This window comes from Epargyreus clarus, unplaced genomic scaffold (genome assembly GCF_041222505.1).
Source record: "Epargyreus clarus isolate Ecla_fem2 unplaced genomic scaffold, WU_Ecla_fem_2.2 ptg000006l, whole genome shotgun sequence".
Taxonomy (NCBI): Eukaryota; Metazoa; Arthropoda; class Insecta; order Lepidoptera; family Hesperiidae; genus Epargyreus; species Epargyreus clarus.
Window position 1 is genome coordinate 6,515,316 of NW_027332214.1, and position 19,255 is coordinate 6,534,570.

General features: G+C 32.2%; 1 protein-coding gene across 1 annotated transcript; it reads left to right on the forward strand.

The window, feature by feature from the left end:
- Window positions 1–482: 482 nt before the first annotated feature.
- LOC140742506 (uncharacterized) lies at window positions 483–12,272 on the forward strand. Its single transcript, XM_073073400.1, has 5 exons — window positions 483–649; window positions 7,640–8,376; window positions 9,498–9,692; window positions 10,784–11,035; window positions 11,477–12,272. Exons 2-5 carry the CDS (start codon window positions 7,705–7,707, stop codon window positions 11,651–11,653), a joined length of 1,296 nt encoding a protein of 431 aa, XP_072929501.1. The 5' UTR covers window positions 483–649; window positions 7,640–7,704; the 3' UTR covers window positions 11,654–12,272.
- The last annotated feature ends 6,983 nt before the right edge of the window (window positions 12,273–19,255 follow it).

Consider the following 19,255-nt stretch of genomic DNA (forward strand, 5'->3'; position numbering starts at 1 on the left):
TTATAAATTACAACAAAGATGTAAATATGAAATTAGTAACAAAAGATTCTAAAATACATCAAATATAAAAAATAACGATATAAAGCCCTATACAGAAGTTTTGTTAACTAAGTATAGCTTACAGAAAACTGTGAAACATGTTTAGCTATTTATTTGAATTCTTCTCAAAAGTATTTTTAAGTACATCCAAGCATATTAGTATTAGCAATTTTCTCAAACGAAAAATGTCAAATCGTTTTTTCCATATATAATATTTCATTGTATCAAAAGTATTGTCTAACAAAACTGATAAGTAACATACACGCATGTCATATCACAACCAAACACCTTTACATAAATTAATCATTCACAAAATAACCGGTTCAACAAAGGGAGCACCCTTTACGAGGGTTGTCGCTCGTGGCACCGCACGCGCCAGGGTGCGCACCCTACGCCAGTCCTGTCCCGACCGCCCTACCGAGCGGACCGCGCACCCCTAAACACCAAAACACGAAAACTTTTAAACAAAATCCGCGCTACTAACTTCATAACCAAACCTAACTTTGATACTTTTTTCTACAGTTATTATAGTTTTTCTTTTTTTTTTGTAAAAGTATTTGGTGACTTCGAAGGGGTGTCGACGGCTGAGTCAGCAGAGGAACAGGCACAGGTATGAGTCATTTAAATTTTCTCGCCATAGTAACACCCCTGGCCCACCTGTGGTAGGGTACGAAAGTTTGCGAAACAAAGTTTGGTACCTAATCCTTGTGGCGTTTTTGTTACATATTCGTATCAGCTTTTCCTATTTTTAAATGTGACTGTTATTATCTTACGTAAAGTACTTTTTTAATTATTGTTTAAAGCGCGGTAATTTTTTATTGTGGTGGAGGTGGTGCGTTCCTATGTGTTCGGAATCTTACAGCTAGATAGTCCGCGTAACATTTATATCTTGTCTTATATTTTTCTGTACTTTTGAAATTTGTTCACCATATTGTTGTTTTTTTTTTTAATATTTTTGATAATAACATATTTTTAAGATACAAGTACATAATGTTATAAATAACTAATGATTCTTACATTTAAAACATAATGCAATAAATTGAATAGTAAGAAGTACTTATTAAATGTATCTATATCTTTAGAAGGAGTTTGTTACGAACAGTTACTTGTATGATACTTATGATATATAATGTAATAAATAGAAATAAATGTGAATTCATTTGACGTATTCAAGAGGAATCTATAGCAATACCAAATAATGTAGTGCTATACATTTTTAATTAACATTCAACATTTTTAACAACTATAATTGAACGAATACGTCAGATGTTTATAATCTTTTGATAAAGCGCGACGACGAACTGATTGTATTACCTTACTATGTTCTCATGGAAGTGTCAACTGTCTTTATGAGAATAAATTTCTTGAAACTTGAAGTTATATGTAGACGATTTAGAAAGTTTAGTAACCTTTCCACGTAAATTTGCTTGCTATTGAAATTATATTTATTGCAGTCCATTTTTCACTATTCAGTTAAATCCGTGCGGAATTTCTAATTGACTTCATCCAGCTGAAGAGTTCGTTTTATGCACATGAGTTTAATTATTGTTCAATTGTCGTATTCATAAATATTTTCGGGCTGGAATGAATACCAAAATATATTATTCAAATTCTTAATGTTAGAATTTTCAAATTTATCGCAACGTATAATTTAAAAAAAATGTTATACTTAGCGATAAATAAATAGGTTTAGGGAATGAAGTAATGAAAGCCATAATAGGGAGTTCGTGAAATATGTTTATTAGCTAACTTGTTAATTACGTTAGAAAGTTCTAAAGCGTTCTACCATTTTTCGCGTACACATGATATGCTATGCATCCCGGCAAAGTATCGGTTATATGAACTAAAAGTAACTTGTGGTTCTTCGTACTGCTGGTCAAAGTTTGCAGGAGTCTGAAACAGTATACGCTTTGGTAAAGTTAAACTTTACTATACTTTACTTATTATAACTGTAACTATGTAAACGATACAATTTCGTCTTGCAGGCTTTCAATTTGTGTTAGATAAAAAATAGTATATTCTCTATTTACTACAGTTGAGATTCTGTTTACAAATTACATTATGGTTGGGCACTGAATCTTTAAGTCATTTAATTGCAATGATCAGATGACGACGATTTTATTTTTAAAATCTAAAATCATTAGCGATAAGTTTTCGAAAATCAAGAAGCGCGTAGAAACGCTGTTATTAGGTAGAAATAAGCGTGGCGGTGATGGCGGTTCTACCACAAAGAGTTCTAACACCCTCCAACTCATGTATGGTATTGCCATCAAGAACAGTAACTTTATAGAAAGACTTTAAAACGGTGTCCACTCGCGGTAATAATTTCCTATCATTATCGCCATCATAAAGAAAGGATATTCGCACGCAATATAGTAAAGGGGTAATTTCTGTAATAGTTTATGGGATGTTTTAAACTAATTTTATGTGGTGAAACTGCTTATATTATAAACATTTTTAAATTGTATTGTATTTTAATGTTTTTCGATCATATATAGTTATGTACGTTTTATTTTTTGGCATGCCTTACGGCTTAAACGGCTTGACGGATTTGAATATACATAATTATGTTATCATAGGTATCGAAATATCGTTAGTTTTTTTGTATAAATAAAGTGAAATAATAGCTTTTACTTCCCTTTCCAGTTAATTAATTTGTTTTTATCAACAAGTAGGCCATAAACATTTTCATTGATGTCAAATAGAATATGCGTCCCACGTGATGTTCATAGATTATTTATTACTCCTGAATACTAAACTGGAATATCTCGAATGAGGTCTCTCAAGTCTTTTTTTTATTATTTTCTTTCAATTAGGAATGTACCACTTAAACAAAGCAATTGAAATAGGCAACTCTGCAGAAACGACCATCTATTTAACAATTAACTATTAACTATTTGAAACACTTAAAATTATTTTAAGTCAAATAATAAATCATCTGAAAATTAATATAACGTTACATTTACCTGGGTGTTACAATTGGGTGTTCAACACCTTCGTTCACGTAATTATAGGTGTAGCTGTTAAAATATTCCTTGGGGTAACCGGGGGCGGAATGGATTATTCATAAATGGCTAATTGAGTAAATTTCAAGTAGCCAGATTTAGGTAGAAATCATTTGTAAATTTTAAATAACTGGTTATGATTTATGGTTGCTCTTCGTCAACTTATTATTGTCTTTGCTGGGCACTGGTCTTACAGAGGAAGATTAGGCCATAGTCAACCACGGTAACCAAATGCGGATTGGTTCCACACACTTTTTGAAAACATTTTTTTCAATAATTCTTAGGCGTGTTTAATATATAATACGCCGTAATAGCAAGTAAAAATAAATGTGTACATATAATAATTGGCCAAGTGCAAGTTAACACGCACACGGCGGGTTCCGTACCACCAAAAGGACGGACAGTCTTAGTAATAGGGTTCCGTTTTTATCCTTTGGGTACGGAAGTCTAATAAGCACATATGTTAATACATTGGAGTTAGACATTGAACTCCTAATTGAGAAATCAAATTTTAACCACTGGAGTATAAGTGTTAATTAACTTTTCGAACTTTTTTGAAGGTGGTAGGACCTTTAGTGGTACGAATCCGGCGGCACCACCGCCACACCTATTTCTACCTAATAACAGCAGTGTTAGGCGCTGCTGTGTTCCGGTTTGGTAAGGGAGACACACTTTTCCGAGGCGTTCCAGCTTAGTCCTACCTGGGGTTGATTACAAATGTCCATGGGCGGCAGTAGCCACTTACCATCAGGTGGACTGCATGCTCGTCTGCTACTCTTATATTATAAAAAAAGAACCTTAATTTTAGAAGTCGCCTGTACACTTTTTACGGACTATCGAAGCTTAATCTAGTGAGTAGAGTTTCCTAACATAGGTATTCTTCAATTTCCTCCAATGTAACATTTTAACGCATGCTACATATTACTGCATACCTGCAATGACCTTTACAGAATAAATTGTTCCCGAGATGCGGAACATTCACGCTATGCGCCGGCACGCCACGTGTATTGTAGTGTAGCAGCCAAGTCGCTTAGACATTTAATTAACTGCCTTAAAAATTCAGCCCTTTCGTTTAATTGACATTTAATGAATTAGCTAACTGTTGCTTAGGCCATTTATAAAAATGGCAGTAACATCATTTTATATCAGTTATAGGGCAAATAAAATGACACGTTATATGACTATTAGGTATTTCGGCACCATTATTTTAGTCGATTTAAACTAAGGAGTTAACGTGAGTTAGACCCACCTGGATGGAGGGTTGCAGACCTAACCTATATTGATTATCACCTAATATTATGACGTTATACAATTGAAAGTATTAACAGTTATTTCGCCACCCATATTTTATTACTTTATTTAATACAAAATTTAAAATACTAGCCTAAGCGAGTAGTAGTTTTACTGAATATCATTCAGAAAGCTAGGCTGTTACTTGTACGACTCATTTAGCTAGTTGCCTGCGACATATATAAGAAAAATAACTAGGGGTGTTAGAACTATATGTAAACTTTTACAATGTAACACCATCGTATACAGCCTGTGTATTATTAGAATTACAATCCCACAATAAGCCTAATCACTTAGAATATTTAGTTTTCCTTTTCCTTAACATGATTTATTTTATTTTACGGCTGTTAGAACTGGGTATAAAGTTTTGCAATGCTTTTATTAACAGAGTATGTATAACTAGAATTATGAGCTTTGATAAGCACAGCAGTAGTAGCAATATGCAGAGTAGCTTTAATGTATTTATAAAGTTTTACGTTATTATTAAGTTCATTAATTTGTAATTTACTTTCTAAATTAATTAAATAAGTGGATTTTATGTTACTTTTGTTTTTCGAAACGAGTGTGACGACGACGATTGTATAATATTTGGAAAATCTAAACTAATATTGTAAAATGCACGTGCGTTAGTTTTTTATTTGTTTGTTCATTAGTTACACCTTCACGCCTTAACTACACAACCGATTCTTATGTTTTTTTTGTAAACACGTTGACCAGGTTTCAGAAAAGGACATAAGGACATAACTACATTAACGCGAAAAAAGTACCGTTCCAAGGTGATAGATAAAAATCTCTGACCGCTGTTATTTGTAGTTTTATTGTTACCATATATGTTTATTAACAATTTTATTCTGTTATATTTATTTATGTATTATTTTATTTAACATGAATCGATACATGCATACATACATAGGCGATTACAAAATGATCTCATTAATAAATAAATATTATCGACTCCGAGCCCCGCCCTCCAGCCGCCCTCGGATTATGCGTCCCGCCCAAATATATTCATGGAATATTTTGTTATTCTGCGTCACATCAACCCTCTTCAGGCTCAGTAGGTATACTTATCTGTGGGATAACAACATAGTTGGCTAACTATGTACCTATTTGCAACAATTTTTTTGTCTTTTATTTAATTTTTGGTCGGTTACTAAAAATATGAGTGTCAAACTTTAAACATTAACCGTTATATTACACGTAAGGTATAATTGTGGCTGTTAAAAAAGTTTATTTGTATACGACTTTATATTAGAACGGGCGTCTTCAATTTCAGATTTTTTTATAAATTATTTTAATAGTAAGTGTTCAGAGTTTCATATTACCCTGAAAAAGGGAATTTTATGGGTAGCAACGTATCTCCAACTAAGTTCAAGTGGGACTTCAATCCTTTTAAGGTTGGAAGTGAGTGATTTCCAATGTATAATCATTAAAGAAGTTTGATCACATATCCATTTATAAATATTCGTAAAAGAGTCCTACCTGAGGTCGGACACTAAAGCATAGCTATTTCTGAGAACTAAGTTAGAACGCCTCGGAAGAGTATGTCTTCCTTACCACTTACCTACATACCTAAAGGGTACTTTACAGTTAATCCCTGAGTGCAATACCACCATTCTACGTTTTAAATTTCAAAAGCTTGTCAAAAAGCAAAACCTATAGAATCACAGCTATTACCCCATTAGTGTATAAATTATTCATAGCGCCGTACTAAAATGTAAGGGTAGTTTTAGGGTAGGTCGCGCGTCCCGAGCTTATAATGGGGTAAGCGTGGGAGTTGCGATCGGAATAAATTATTATTTATAAATATCGGGATAGTAAAATATATATAAAATAATAAAGGTAGAAAAGCTTTTTAGTGGTTGGTGTAAAAAAATCGTATTTTATGGAAATTACCTATATAACCAAAAAAATCGTTATGTATGAGACATGATTTTTTAAGGTATTTATAAAATACGAATTATTTTACATTCAAATTGTAATATAAAAAATTTGTACGAAGATTTTAAAATAAATGAAATTGATAAATAATTATACTCTCATTGTGTACCTACTCATACAGATTTATAAAAGACGAGCTTTTGCTCGCGGCTTCGCTCGCGTTACGAAGTAATATTTTCATGCCCTATTTCGCACCCTTGGGGGTAGAATTAATCAAAATCCTTTCTTAGCGGATGCCTACGTGATAACATCTACCTGCATGCCAAATTTCAGCCCGATCCGTCCAGTGGTTTGGGCTGTGCGTTGATAGATCACTATGTCAGTCTTGAGTTATATATATTTAGATTTCCTTTAAAAGAAGCAATAGAAATTACGAGTCTATTCTAATAAATATAGTAAATTATGTGCGGACTTGGAAAATCGGAAGCGCGTGACTGGGGTTCAAATCTCGAAACCTCTAATTAAGTCGTCGAAATTTTTTTAACTTAATATAGGTAGTAATATAGGTAGTATTCCACTTAATAAGGATATCTAAATAAAATTTCACGTGCGGATATAAAATGTTTACTCCTAAACCATAATCGAGGGGTGCCGGGGTGACCGTGGGATCCACGATCACGTAATTAGCTAGCACGAGCTACCCCATGGAATTTACAAGATCACCCTGTCAATATTGTTAGAGTAATCCCATCGTGACATGTATGTTTTGCTTTTGTGCAACATGAAATAAATAAATAGACAAACATGGGATACTTTTATACTAAATACCGTTCAATAATATTATATTTCAAAAAAATAAAAATACTTATACGGGGAGTTGGTAATTGGTAAAATAATATAAATTCATAACAATAGATTATTGGTAATATTACGTTAATTTAATAGATGTTGTGTTTTTTGTTCCTTTCTGATAAAAAAAAATGAAAGATTTAAGAAACTTTATAATAATGTGCTTCGTCATTGTAATAAAATGATGTCTAATTTTATTTAAATTACTATTAATAATTATAATAGTTCTAAAAAATACAATCAGTAAAAGTTTTTATTGCAATAGCAATGCAATTTGCATTATAAATGTATTTTGAGAATCAACAATTTTCCTCGTTTTTTTTATAATAAATCAAGTCGATTAAGCAATATTATTTTCTTGATGTACTTTTATTTTCTTATATAGCTAAAACCCAAAAGAGCCATTTCGTCGCAAAACATTTCACGCAGTTACAATCAGCGGAATGGACCACTCCACCACAATTGAATCACCGTTTTACCACTTGACGTCTTTGTGTTCGGACTTCGATAGCAATTCTCTTATTGCACCTTTTGCTAGTGAATTTACTTATATAACACCATTTCCTTTGTCACAGGCTAGAAAAATCAACTGGAAATATCTTCAAAAATAGTACAATGAAGTCGGTGAACCAATTGTAACATGGAAGCGGCGTTACCACATTTTCATCGACTCTCCAACTCCCGGTTTTACCAACAGTATGCTGCCCCACCACACCACACCACAGTTCGTGTCCCCAACAACTATCTTCATGACCTTATTCCACAGCAACAACCCACCCTTCTACAGCAATATCTAGCGTATTACAATGAACCCTTAGTACCTCTCGATCTGTCCCTTAAAACCACATCCCCGATAACTCCTCCTTGTACGCCCCCACCATCACAAAAAAGGAAAGCTCCTGATGAAATCAAAACAGTAAAATCACCTAAAATATTCAGACACTTCGAAGAAACAGAAACCAAAGATGATACTGAAGATAGACCAGAGAAGAGGAAATCAGACGATGAAAACTCTAATGACAGTGAAAGTCCGGAGGCGAAAAAATTGAAATTCACAAAACAATTCTTCGATGAACTTCAAACGTGTCTACCAAATGAAACCGAAATATCATCTAAAAGTGAGAGAAGTTCTCCTGACGTAATCGAAATAAGGGATGTCGAGGAACGACCCAAGAAATCTCCAAAACCCATACAACCATTGAAAAAGAGCAAAGCTGTTAGGAAACTGATGTTTGATGAAGACAAAACATCTCCTGTTTCTGGAACTATCATACGAGACCTTGCAGAAGACGAGACATTAGTTGTTCGTAAGGTAAGATATCAATGTCATTTAATAAGTATGCTTAGTTAAGAGCAATTATAGGACTTTTGAAACTTCCGTTCATTGTTAGAGTACAAAATACTATGTAGCAAATACTTAAATTTTAGATGCGATGATTTTTAAAGTAAAAATATCATAAAGAAAAGGAAAAGTAATGGTTTATTGATGATAACATGCTTAAACTGAAAACTGACTTGAATTAACTACGATAATGTTACAGCATTATATTGTGACAAAAGCCTGAAACGGCTGTTTTAACGTATTATTAATGGCTAAGATTGTAGTAAATGGTACTTCCGTGTCAAAAATAAACGGTATAGCTTCACACAGAGCCGCATTTGGACGTCTGGAAGCCCCGTATAATTTTCAGAACAAAAAGACCAATTCTCTTTCGCCGTCTGTAAAAAAAATTGCCAATGAATAAAATTATTTCAATAATGTATGTAATAATTACTTAAGTACAAGTCGGTAAAAATCCAGAAAGACTGAAAATAAAAAAAAAATATGTTTTTATTTTTACTGTAGGGGGCCTTCTCTTGTGGTACCTCCGGGTAATAGCTTCACCCTATTTCAAATGCGGTCCTGGCTTCACAGGTCTGCTAATTAGAGGTTCTTAACGTAGAATTACAGTATTGCAGGGCGATTTTCCTTATCGCTTCCACAATAAAATTAAACGCTGTGAAATCGCATATTGTGTTGTATTCTGCTAATAACAGTTTTAAGGGTTTTAAGGGCAAACCGCAACGCAATAGAGGGTGAATTTCTAGAATTATTGCGATATTAATCACCATTTCTTGCTATCCCTCCATCACTTTCCTTTATTACATTCAAAACGTGACCTCACTACATTATTACATACACATACATACATTCGTATATTATTATTAAAATTACTGCTATTTATATTTTTATAATAAAGATAACTTTCAATTTTAAATTGAAGTTTGACTAATATTTAATTCCTACTAATAGTTCCAATCTTACCAAAAAAGTAAGTCTTGCCAGTTCACAGCAATAATTATAATTAAGGTCAAACAAAAAATCTTCATAATTTGTAACAGTTACAATATCTTCGTTCTGGAAATTACTAAATTAGTTATATTTGTTCTCAGGGTGACATAGACCCAGCGTTCAACGTAGTAGAAGTGACAGACGAGGCAAAAGCTTTGATCGCAAGCATCGATAACCGTCTTGGGAGGTACATCTGCAGGCTGTGTCGAAGACTGTACAGTGACGCGTTTGCGCTTGCTCAGCATAGATGCTCTAGGATCGTTCACATTGAATATCGGTGCCCGGAATGTGATAAGGTAGGAATCACTTTGAATTTTTAGCTAGCTTTATCATTGACATCTTCTGGTTTAATTCATTAGTTTATTTTATTATAGTTATATATTTTTATGTTTCTGAATTCAACGGTTTCTTTATTTTTCTTATTATAGAATACTCTAGAGCATTTATATCTACAAATCCAGGCAAAAACACCCATTACCAGTTAGAAAAGGTTTAATATAACAAAAATACCATTCCAGGATATCGATATCCTATGCACAACACAACATAATAATATTAAGCCATTAAAAATAACCCTTATTCAACAAAATGTTCCTCTAAACAGCTAAAGCCACAATTGTTTCATTATTGACAAATTGTTGATACTGATCTATACATATTAGATTATCATTAATAAAACTAAATATGGAACCACCCCTTGCATCAGAAGTGGATCTCGTTATCTCATCCATCATTAATTCATTACGATAACAAATAAAAAAATCATCCACAAACTAAAGTGTGGGAATGAATGAAATCGAGGGTGGCAATTGTAAACACTTGGCACATTTCCATGGGAACCGGAGTTCACAGTGTCACAATGTTACACCTTAATTGATACATCATGTGGTGCGTGACGATCGTTATCTCGAATGATGGCGTTGGATTCATTAAGCGCAGTTTGCATTTAAATACAAAGCGATCACGTGTTAACAGATACTATCTTATCATTAATCGTTTCGTGAACGTCTATGGAGGTTTTATGGACAACAGTTCAATATATTTGTTGGGGTTGATAACAGACATCCATGAGCGTCAGTTGCCACTGCACTATGTGGACTGTATTCTCATTTGTTGCTACCAAAATAAATATTTACTTTATTGTTGAGATAGTCCGATTTGTCCTATATTGTTGTTGTAATATTGTCCCTTATTGTTGGGATAGACTTATCCTATATATTTCCTCTACAGCGTATTGGGAATATTACAAATATCTTCGATAATAATGCTGTAACTTTTGCTTGTCCATTACAAGTCATAAAAAGTTCTTGAGGTGACTTAAGTAGATCGGTTTACTTTTATGTTGTCTCTTCTTAAAATCAATTGATTATCAATCAATTCTTCCTAGGTCTTCAACTGCCCAGCTAACCTAGCGTCTCACCGTCGCTGGCACAAGCCCCGCGTGCCAGGCGCCACCAAGCGTCGGGATCCACCACCCTCTGACGCTGGCCGCTTTCCTTGCCAGCACTGTGGCAAGTTGTTCCGACGGCAAGCGTACCTGAGGAAGCACCTGCTGGCTCATGAGCAACCGGAAGCCGAAGCGGAGAAGGAACCGTCTGCGTTCAGACAGGTTCATGTGGAATATCCTAACTATCAACAGGTGAGGATTCAAAGTGGTGGCAGTAGAAGTAGTAGTAGTAGTTTCTAGATATTGAGTTTTAGCTTTCTGGAGTTTATATTCCTCGATATTCACTTATACGTTTTCAGTGTTCATAGTGAAATTTGATCGACAAAAACGTATTTGATTAAGATCATAAAGTCTTCGTTTTCACTACTTACATATATTTTTTACGGCAAAGTAACCGTTGAAAATATGAAAATATGTGGGTATAGTATTTTTAAACCAGAGTTTGAGAGTTTAGCAGTACCTCAACTCACGTTAAGAGGCGAACAAAAATCTCTAGTAGTAATTAACACTAGAGTCATAACACTTCTCAAAAAATATTTCTCTATATACCACCTCGATAATTTATTTCCTGCTCTTAAATGAGTCGACAGATTATTTCCCCAACTTCCCCACTCACAAAAATCTTCTCAACAGGAAACTATCCGCGACAGCAACTTCAACAATTTCTGGAACAAGATCCCGTCAGCGCCTCAGGAGCTTGCTTGGGATGAGGTTCGAGCTCGTTGCTCTTCACCATGCTCTTCCGAGGATTCCAGGAGCCTGGACGTCACGGGTTCCGAGGATGAGGGTGGAGGTGTTGGCGATGGCTGACGACGCGTTCTGCGGCCAGTGCCGCGATTCCCTTATGCTACCCTCTACCCGTATACCACCCCATATGGGCACGATGGCTCGCATATGTACTTTTCCTAGATGGTTTCTAGCAATCGGCCAGATACTATCAGTACAGATAGCGGATCAATCTCTGTTAAGAAAAAGTTTCTTTAAAGCCTTTTAGTGGATCGCAAATACTAAATAGAAATGCCAACTTTTCTTATTACAATCTTTATGGAATATACAAAAGACAAACCTTTAAGATACGTAGATGATGATGATAAATACAAAAAAATACCTGATAGTATCTGATCGGTAATCTTTGTTGATCAATATTGCCTAAATTATAGTAATGTTGCACTTAATATAGAAATATTTAATTATGCACCGTTCTTGTATAGTAGGTTTCAATAATGCTTGTAAATAGCGTGTGTTTGGTAGTTATGTAGATTGTAGGTATTTCAATTTCTTCTAAGTTTGTACATATCAGATCTCCTACAGCATCATTCCAAATTAACGGAAGTGTTAAACACATTTCGTGACTTATAATATTTTAAGTAGAATAGTATGTGTGTTATTAATTTATTCAATTTATCTTTTTCTTTCGTATTTTTTACTCACGCCAATTATTTTTTCTTAATTAATATAATCAATCTATCCATTATTTTTCTTATCAAAAATTTTATTTTAACAATTGTCAAATTTTGATCTTTGCTAGGCAAAACTTTGTGAAAATTGATTATTACTAAAAGACCTAAAACAATATCGAATGGTATGTAAATTCTATTCCAAATCCCTAATAGTCTTGACAAAGAACAATACGATCGCCTCAAGTCACGAAGGGTCACTACAATCGATGCACGGACATATTTTTAGATGCACCGTCGGCTATAACGTCTAATATTTTTTTCAATAGCTGTCCCATATCGGTAGAAGAAGCCTCCACTTCTTAGCTAATTGTTTCGGATTTTATTAAAGTAAACTTCGTTCTTTTTGAATTCGTTCTTTTTTAATTTCAGTAATTTTAAGTTTAGTTGAAGAAGTTAATATTAGTAAACATTTCAACTTTATTATCATTTAGATATACAATGTATAGATCTCTTTTATTTTATAATTGCGACACATCTAAGTCATATCTAGTCATAATTTCTAAGTAACAAAATTTTTCATATTAAAAAACAAAACAATTTTTATTTAACAAATAACGTCTAAGTCAAATCTAGTCATTTTAAAACAAAAATATATAAAATTAATATTTAAAATACATTTTATTTTATTCTAGTCAAAAGAAATTTTATTTTATTGAATTCTAGTCACACCTATTTACAGATGAAGTTACGTAAAATAATATTTTTTTATTAGGAATCGAAATATATTTTGTGTCTAGTCATTTAAAATATATTTAACTAGTCCTTTATAATTTTAGGTTTTTGAGATATGTTTTCAGCTTTTGCTGTTGGTTTCATTTCGAAAAACAATTTATTTGAACAAGAAGAGTCATTTTATTCTGCTAGTAAAGTAGTTTTAAGAAATTTAATAAAGATAATTTATTTATTTGGTCTCAAAATATCTAGTCATAAATATCTAGTCTACATAAGATATACTTATGGAAACTTTACTTAAATTTTAGTCAGTCTAGTCAAGAAAGGACATTTTAAACTACCAAAGATAATCTAGTCAATTCTCATAGTAAGTTTAAAATATGAATATTTTGAAGTCTCATTTAATTGTCAATCTCGAAAAATTGTCGATGTCTAGTCAAAATTACTTAGTCAAGTTTATATGAAAGTCGATCTCAATAAACAATATTTAGTCATAATGCTTAGTCAAAATTATATTGAAAATTAAATATATTCCGATTGTAGTGACCCCAAGAAGCAATATTTTTCAACATAATTTTAATCCTTTTTTTCATGCTATTGTCACAAACTTTTATAACTGCCAAAACTGAATTATTTGACTTTAAAATCAGTAAACTTTATTTAATTTATCGTTCATATTTTATTTTTAAAATCAATAAAATTATGTAATATATAATTTAAAGGTACATTATAAGAAGTAGTAATAAATATTATAAGAGGTATATTTAGAGATATTATATATAAAATATATAAAAGTTCTCTATCGAGTGGAATCTAGTCAGTGTGTTCTTAGTAACGCGTTCCAAAGATTTGTATATAAGAAAACGCTATATAAATTAATTTATTTTAACTTTTAATTTAGTAGAAATTGTATTTTAATATTATTTGTGTGTTTATATTTTTTTTACTTTTATATGTACAAAACTTCACCAAATTATGTATGAAGAAAATTTATAATGCTAAATTTAAAAAATAAGTTTTACAGTTTGCTTGCTGTATTATATTGCTATATTTTATTGTCAAATTAGGTAAGTATTTATTATTATTTATTGTGTTCTTTTAAACCTTAATTTTGTATTTAGATATAGGAAATAGTATAAAACGATTTTTATCATAAATATTTTCAATTTCTTTGCAACTAAATAGATGACAACTTTTATAAAAATCTATATCAAACCTTAATTTGGGAATTTTGGAAAACAGTTTCGAAAAACATAAAAAAGTATTCTTAAATTTTTTTACCAATATACTAAAGATGTAAAAAAAGAGATGCTTATAATTTTACTAAAACTAACATTTATTTAACATAATTTACAATGTATATAGATATTATAGAAAACTTTATTAGGTATTACAAATACGTAGTATGTAATAGAATATTAAGATTCGTATACATTATTTACTTTATTTTTTTACAACAATTGTTTGTGTATTCAATCCTAAAATTATAATTTTACTGAATTTCAAATAATTTAAAGACAATAGAAAAATTTTGCTGTTTCTTTAGTACGAGTACCTACTAATAAAAATAATAATAAAAAAAATAATTTTAAAATAAAACACAACACTAATTACCGATATAACTTACATTAGACAAAACATATACACGTAGTTTTAACTTCAAGAATAATAGATTGTAGAGTTGCACTTTTAATTATAGATAAGTAAAAAAATCATTATTCGGAAATAATTTGTCAATGTTTATAGTCGATTGTATTCTTATTAGAAATGTAGTGTGTTAATTACTAAATTAAATTATTAAAATTTAAATGTGTGTTTTTTTTTTATTTTAAACTCTTTACTGTCCCACTTTCATTACCTTTCATCATTCGGTTACCTTTCATTTATATTTAGTGCGTTGAGAAATGGTGAAAAAATATTTAAAATTGTATAAGTAATTTCTTAGCAAAATTTCATGCTAAAAAGTTCATCCAAGCATTCAACACAATAAATACCAAATGTAACTTTTAAATTTCATAATTATATGATTTTTTTTGGTTTTTATCTGCTGTGAAAACAGAAGATAATGAGTAAGACACTGTCGTTAACCTATATTACACGCATCATCCAGGGAACTCAAAGGGTGAAGTATGAATTTACAAAACTTTAATCTGTCGTGAAAATGGAAGAAAACGAAAAAAATATAACGTCATCTCTTTGTGTATAACACGCATCATCCAGGGAACTACAGAGTGATTTTAGAATTGAGTATGAGTTACGGAAAAGAATAATGCGTACTAGTTTTTGCCCGCGGCTTTGCCCGCGTTTAAAAGAACATACTAACATACATAAAACTGAAAATTCGTACTTTCATTGGAATGAAAGTGGCGCCATCTGGCGAAAATTGATCGTACCAACTCTGAAACTTTCGTGGGCTCATGGAAAACAACTTTGCTAAAGATCATCACTTGATCAAATGCATAGTTTACTATTCAATCCTTACTCATATCGATTAATATAATCAACTTTTTGTTCCAAAAGATCGATTCTCCGATTAATCGATCTTAGATCGCCATCCCTAGTTCCTGTGGGATTTCCGGGATAAAAACTATCCTATGTCCTTTCTCGGGTCTCAGACTATCTTTGTACAAAATTTCTTTAAAATCGGTTCAATGGTTTAGGCGTGAAGAAGAGACAACCAGACAAACAGACAGACAGAGTTACTTTCGGATTTATAATATTAGTAAGGAGTAAGGATAAGGATTATGATTCATTTGATGTAGCCCTAGACCACGTGGACCGCATGACGTTTATACACTTCATTTCCATTAAAGTATAATTGCAACACCAAGTTGCGTGCAATATAACAGCAATTGAAGAATCATATTGTGTTGTACCTAAGATCTTGATCACCTTGAACGCTTTTGATAGTACAACAAAACTTTTTGTCCTCATAAAATTAACAATAATTGACCAAGTGCGAGTCGAATCGCACACGGAGGGTTCCGTGTTCCACTAAATATACATTATTTTTTATTTTTAGTATTTGTTATCAAAGCAGCTATAAAATTACATGCCTTTTGAAAATATAAGTGTTCAACAGATAGTTCCAAAAATGTCGATAAATACCGGTTTCTTGTATGGGGCTATACGCAACTTTTTGATGTGAAACATCTATAGCCGCACGTAAAACCGTTTTCTGGCGTGGCGACGCATGCCGTGGCGTAAATTTTTGTATTTAATGAAAATAAATGTTTATTCAATAAATAGTCATCGTTATCTGGAAAAAAATCGTAATATTTTATTTTATCATTATGACATATTTAGTTCCTATCACAATATGTTCTTTTCTGCATATTACTTTTACAAAATAATGTCGATGTTTCACATCTGCCAGGCGTCCCGTGACGGCTCACATTTTTTATTTTTATGCAAGAGAACAGTGTTTCACTATAGACAAGCAGTGCAAGAACCACTATCTATTTATTTATTTATTTTGTATTTCTTGTTATAGCGATCATACTTGGACACACTCAGTAAAGATGTCTATCTATTATGGTTCTAGAGATAGAAACTCTTGTCTATACTTACTCTACGTTCAGAAGGGCACATAGTGAAGGCTTAGTAATAGGTTTCCGTTTGTACGGACGGTCTTACGGATACGGAACCCTAATAAAAGGGTGCTCATGCAGTTAATGAAGATAACATTGTAGATGTTTACATAAACTAAGATCTAGCCGCATGATTACGTTCATCGTCTTATTTCACTTTTTTTCGCTTTGTCTTTTAACAGTAGGTAATCTTAAGCGCTTCTGTATTATTAGAAATATTATTCTTAAATAATTAAAGTTACAAATGATTGTAAACTTGATCACTTGGACATCTGTTACGATCTAATGTCTACGATGTTGAAGGTGGTAGAACCCTTTGTGGTTCGACTCCGGTGGCACCACCGCCACACCTATTTCTGCCTAATAACAGCAGTGTTAGGCGCTGAAGGGTGTGGTAAGGGAGACATACTTTCCCGAGGCATTCCAGCTTAGTCCTCAGGGGTAGCGGCGCATCTGTGGCCGACCTCAGGTAGGAATATCTCTATCTGGGGTTGATTACAGATGTCCATGGGCGGCAGTAGCCACTTACCATCAGGTGGAATGCATGCTGGTCTGCTACTTCTATATTATAAAAAAGTGCATATAGAGCAAGGATATTACCTGAAGCCGATCACAGATGCGATGCTACTCATGAGGACCTTTGATAAGTACTTACTTACTATTATATACTTACTTAGATACTTCGCCGCCTTGATATTGAATGAAGCCACAAAAAGCTGATTTGTCAGTTATTTTTTTAATTCTTGTGAAATAAAAAACATTTTTAGAGAAAATTTACGAATCAATAACTAATACTGCGTAATTTACATCTACACTAATATTATAAAGAAACTTTGTTTGTTTGTTTGTTTGTAATGAATAGGCTCAAACACTACTGGACCGATTTTAAAAATTCTTTCGCCATTCGAAAGCTACATTATCTACGAGTAACATAGGCTATATTTTATATGAAATAAATTTGATAAATAGATTTTGAGGCGGTACAACAATTGCCGGGTCAGCTAGTAATAAATAAATAAGAATTCTAAATATTTTAGGGACATTTTAGCACGGAGACGCGCAACGACGGACACGAGCAACTATTTCAATTGTCAAAACTGGTTACATTTTCTTGTTAGGAGTGAGTAATCTTTACTAATCTATGATAAGAATTAACATGGTCGTCTCATATGTCAGCTGCAATCTGATATGGATCCCTGTAATCGTGTAATCTGATAAATATATTAATTGAATTGAAACGCATAACTACTTCAAGTGTAGTGTAGCGGTAGTACCTCCCAAAATATTTTTAACACATTTAACCATATATTAGTAAAGATTACTCACTCCTAACAAGAAAATGTACCCAGTTTTGAGAATTGAAATAGTTGCGTAAAAAAGTTTTGTCACGTCTCCGTGCTAAAATGTCCCTAAAATATTTGATATAATTATGTATTTATTACGTAAATTACGCAGTATTAGTTATTTATTCGTAAAATTTCTCTAAAAATGTTTTTATTTGTCAAGAATTAAAAAAAGAACTTACTAAAATAAGCCTTTTGTGGCTTCATTCAATTTCAAGGCGAAGTATCTTTACTAATCTATGCATTTAACCTTAATAATTTAACATTAATTTAAGTGAATTTATATTTAACCTTATTACATAAGACATGTCTCTCCAGTTTAGCCTCGACTGACTCATACACTAGAAATGAGCGGTCAGTTATTAAAACGGAAGAGCTCCATTATAGAATGTTAGTAATATAATTGGATCATACCTTATTCGTGTTACATATATCATTAACAAATACTTAATAAACTGACATTATAAAATAATTGTTTATTTCTACATAGCGAAATCTTAAAAAAGTATATATGTGTTTCTGATTTTCTATTAAATACGTAGTACCTAATTGTGTTAAATGTTTTTTTTTGTATTACACCCATAGATTAGTAAAGATTACTCACTCCTAACAAGAAAATGTTCCCAGTTTTGAGAATTGAAATAGTTGCGTAAAAAAGTTTTGCCACGTCTCCGTGCTAAAATGTCCCTAAAATATTTAAAATTATTATCATAAATTATTTATTTATTATGCAAATTACGCATTATTAGTTATTTATTCGTAAATTTTCTCTAAAAATGTTTTTATTTGTCAAGAATTCAAAAAAAGATCTTACTATAATAAGCCGTTTGTGGCTTCATTCAATTTCAAGGCGGCGAAGTATCTTTACTAATCTATGATTACACCTAACACCGCCATCTATGATTTGAATGGAAAACTAAATTCTCAATTCATCATTCCCATTTCAGATAAGGGTGGCTACCCTACGTCCACTAGTAAATCAAACAGTTCATACGACTACCGCTAGAGTGCGTTGGATAAGGGTAAAATATTTCATGAACAATTGATTGAAGGTGCTATGTACAATTATTTAAGGTCAATTAATAATTTCATCAAGAAAATTAAGAACTGTAGGGTATTAAAAAGAAATAACTTGTTTCATATAGAACCACTTGTGGTGCCCGCGGCTTCGTCCGCATTTTAAAGAAATATGACATACATAAACAGAAAATTTGTACCTTCATAGGAATGACAGACAACAACTTTGCAAAAGAACATCACTTGATCAAATGCATAGTTTCCGATTCTATAATATATATAGACCAATATTCATTTTTATATAAATAAATAGATGATAGACTAACATGG

Coding starts and splice junctions, on each gene's coding strand:
- LOC140742506 (XM_073073400.1), top strand. CDS start 7,705: ATGGAAGCGGCGTTACCACATTTTCATCGACTCTCCAACTCCCGGTTT. Junction 8,377..9,497: donor AGACATTAGTTGTTCGTAAG/GTAAGATATCAA, acceptor ATTTGTTCTCAG/GGTGACATAGACCCAGCGTT. Junction 9,693..10,783: donor GGTGCCCGGAATGTGATAAG/GTAGGAATCACT, acceptor AATTCTTCCTAG/GTCTTCAACTGCCCAGCTAA.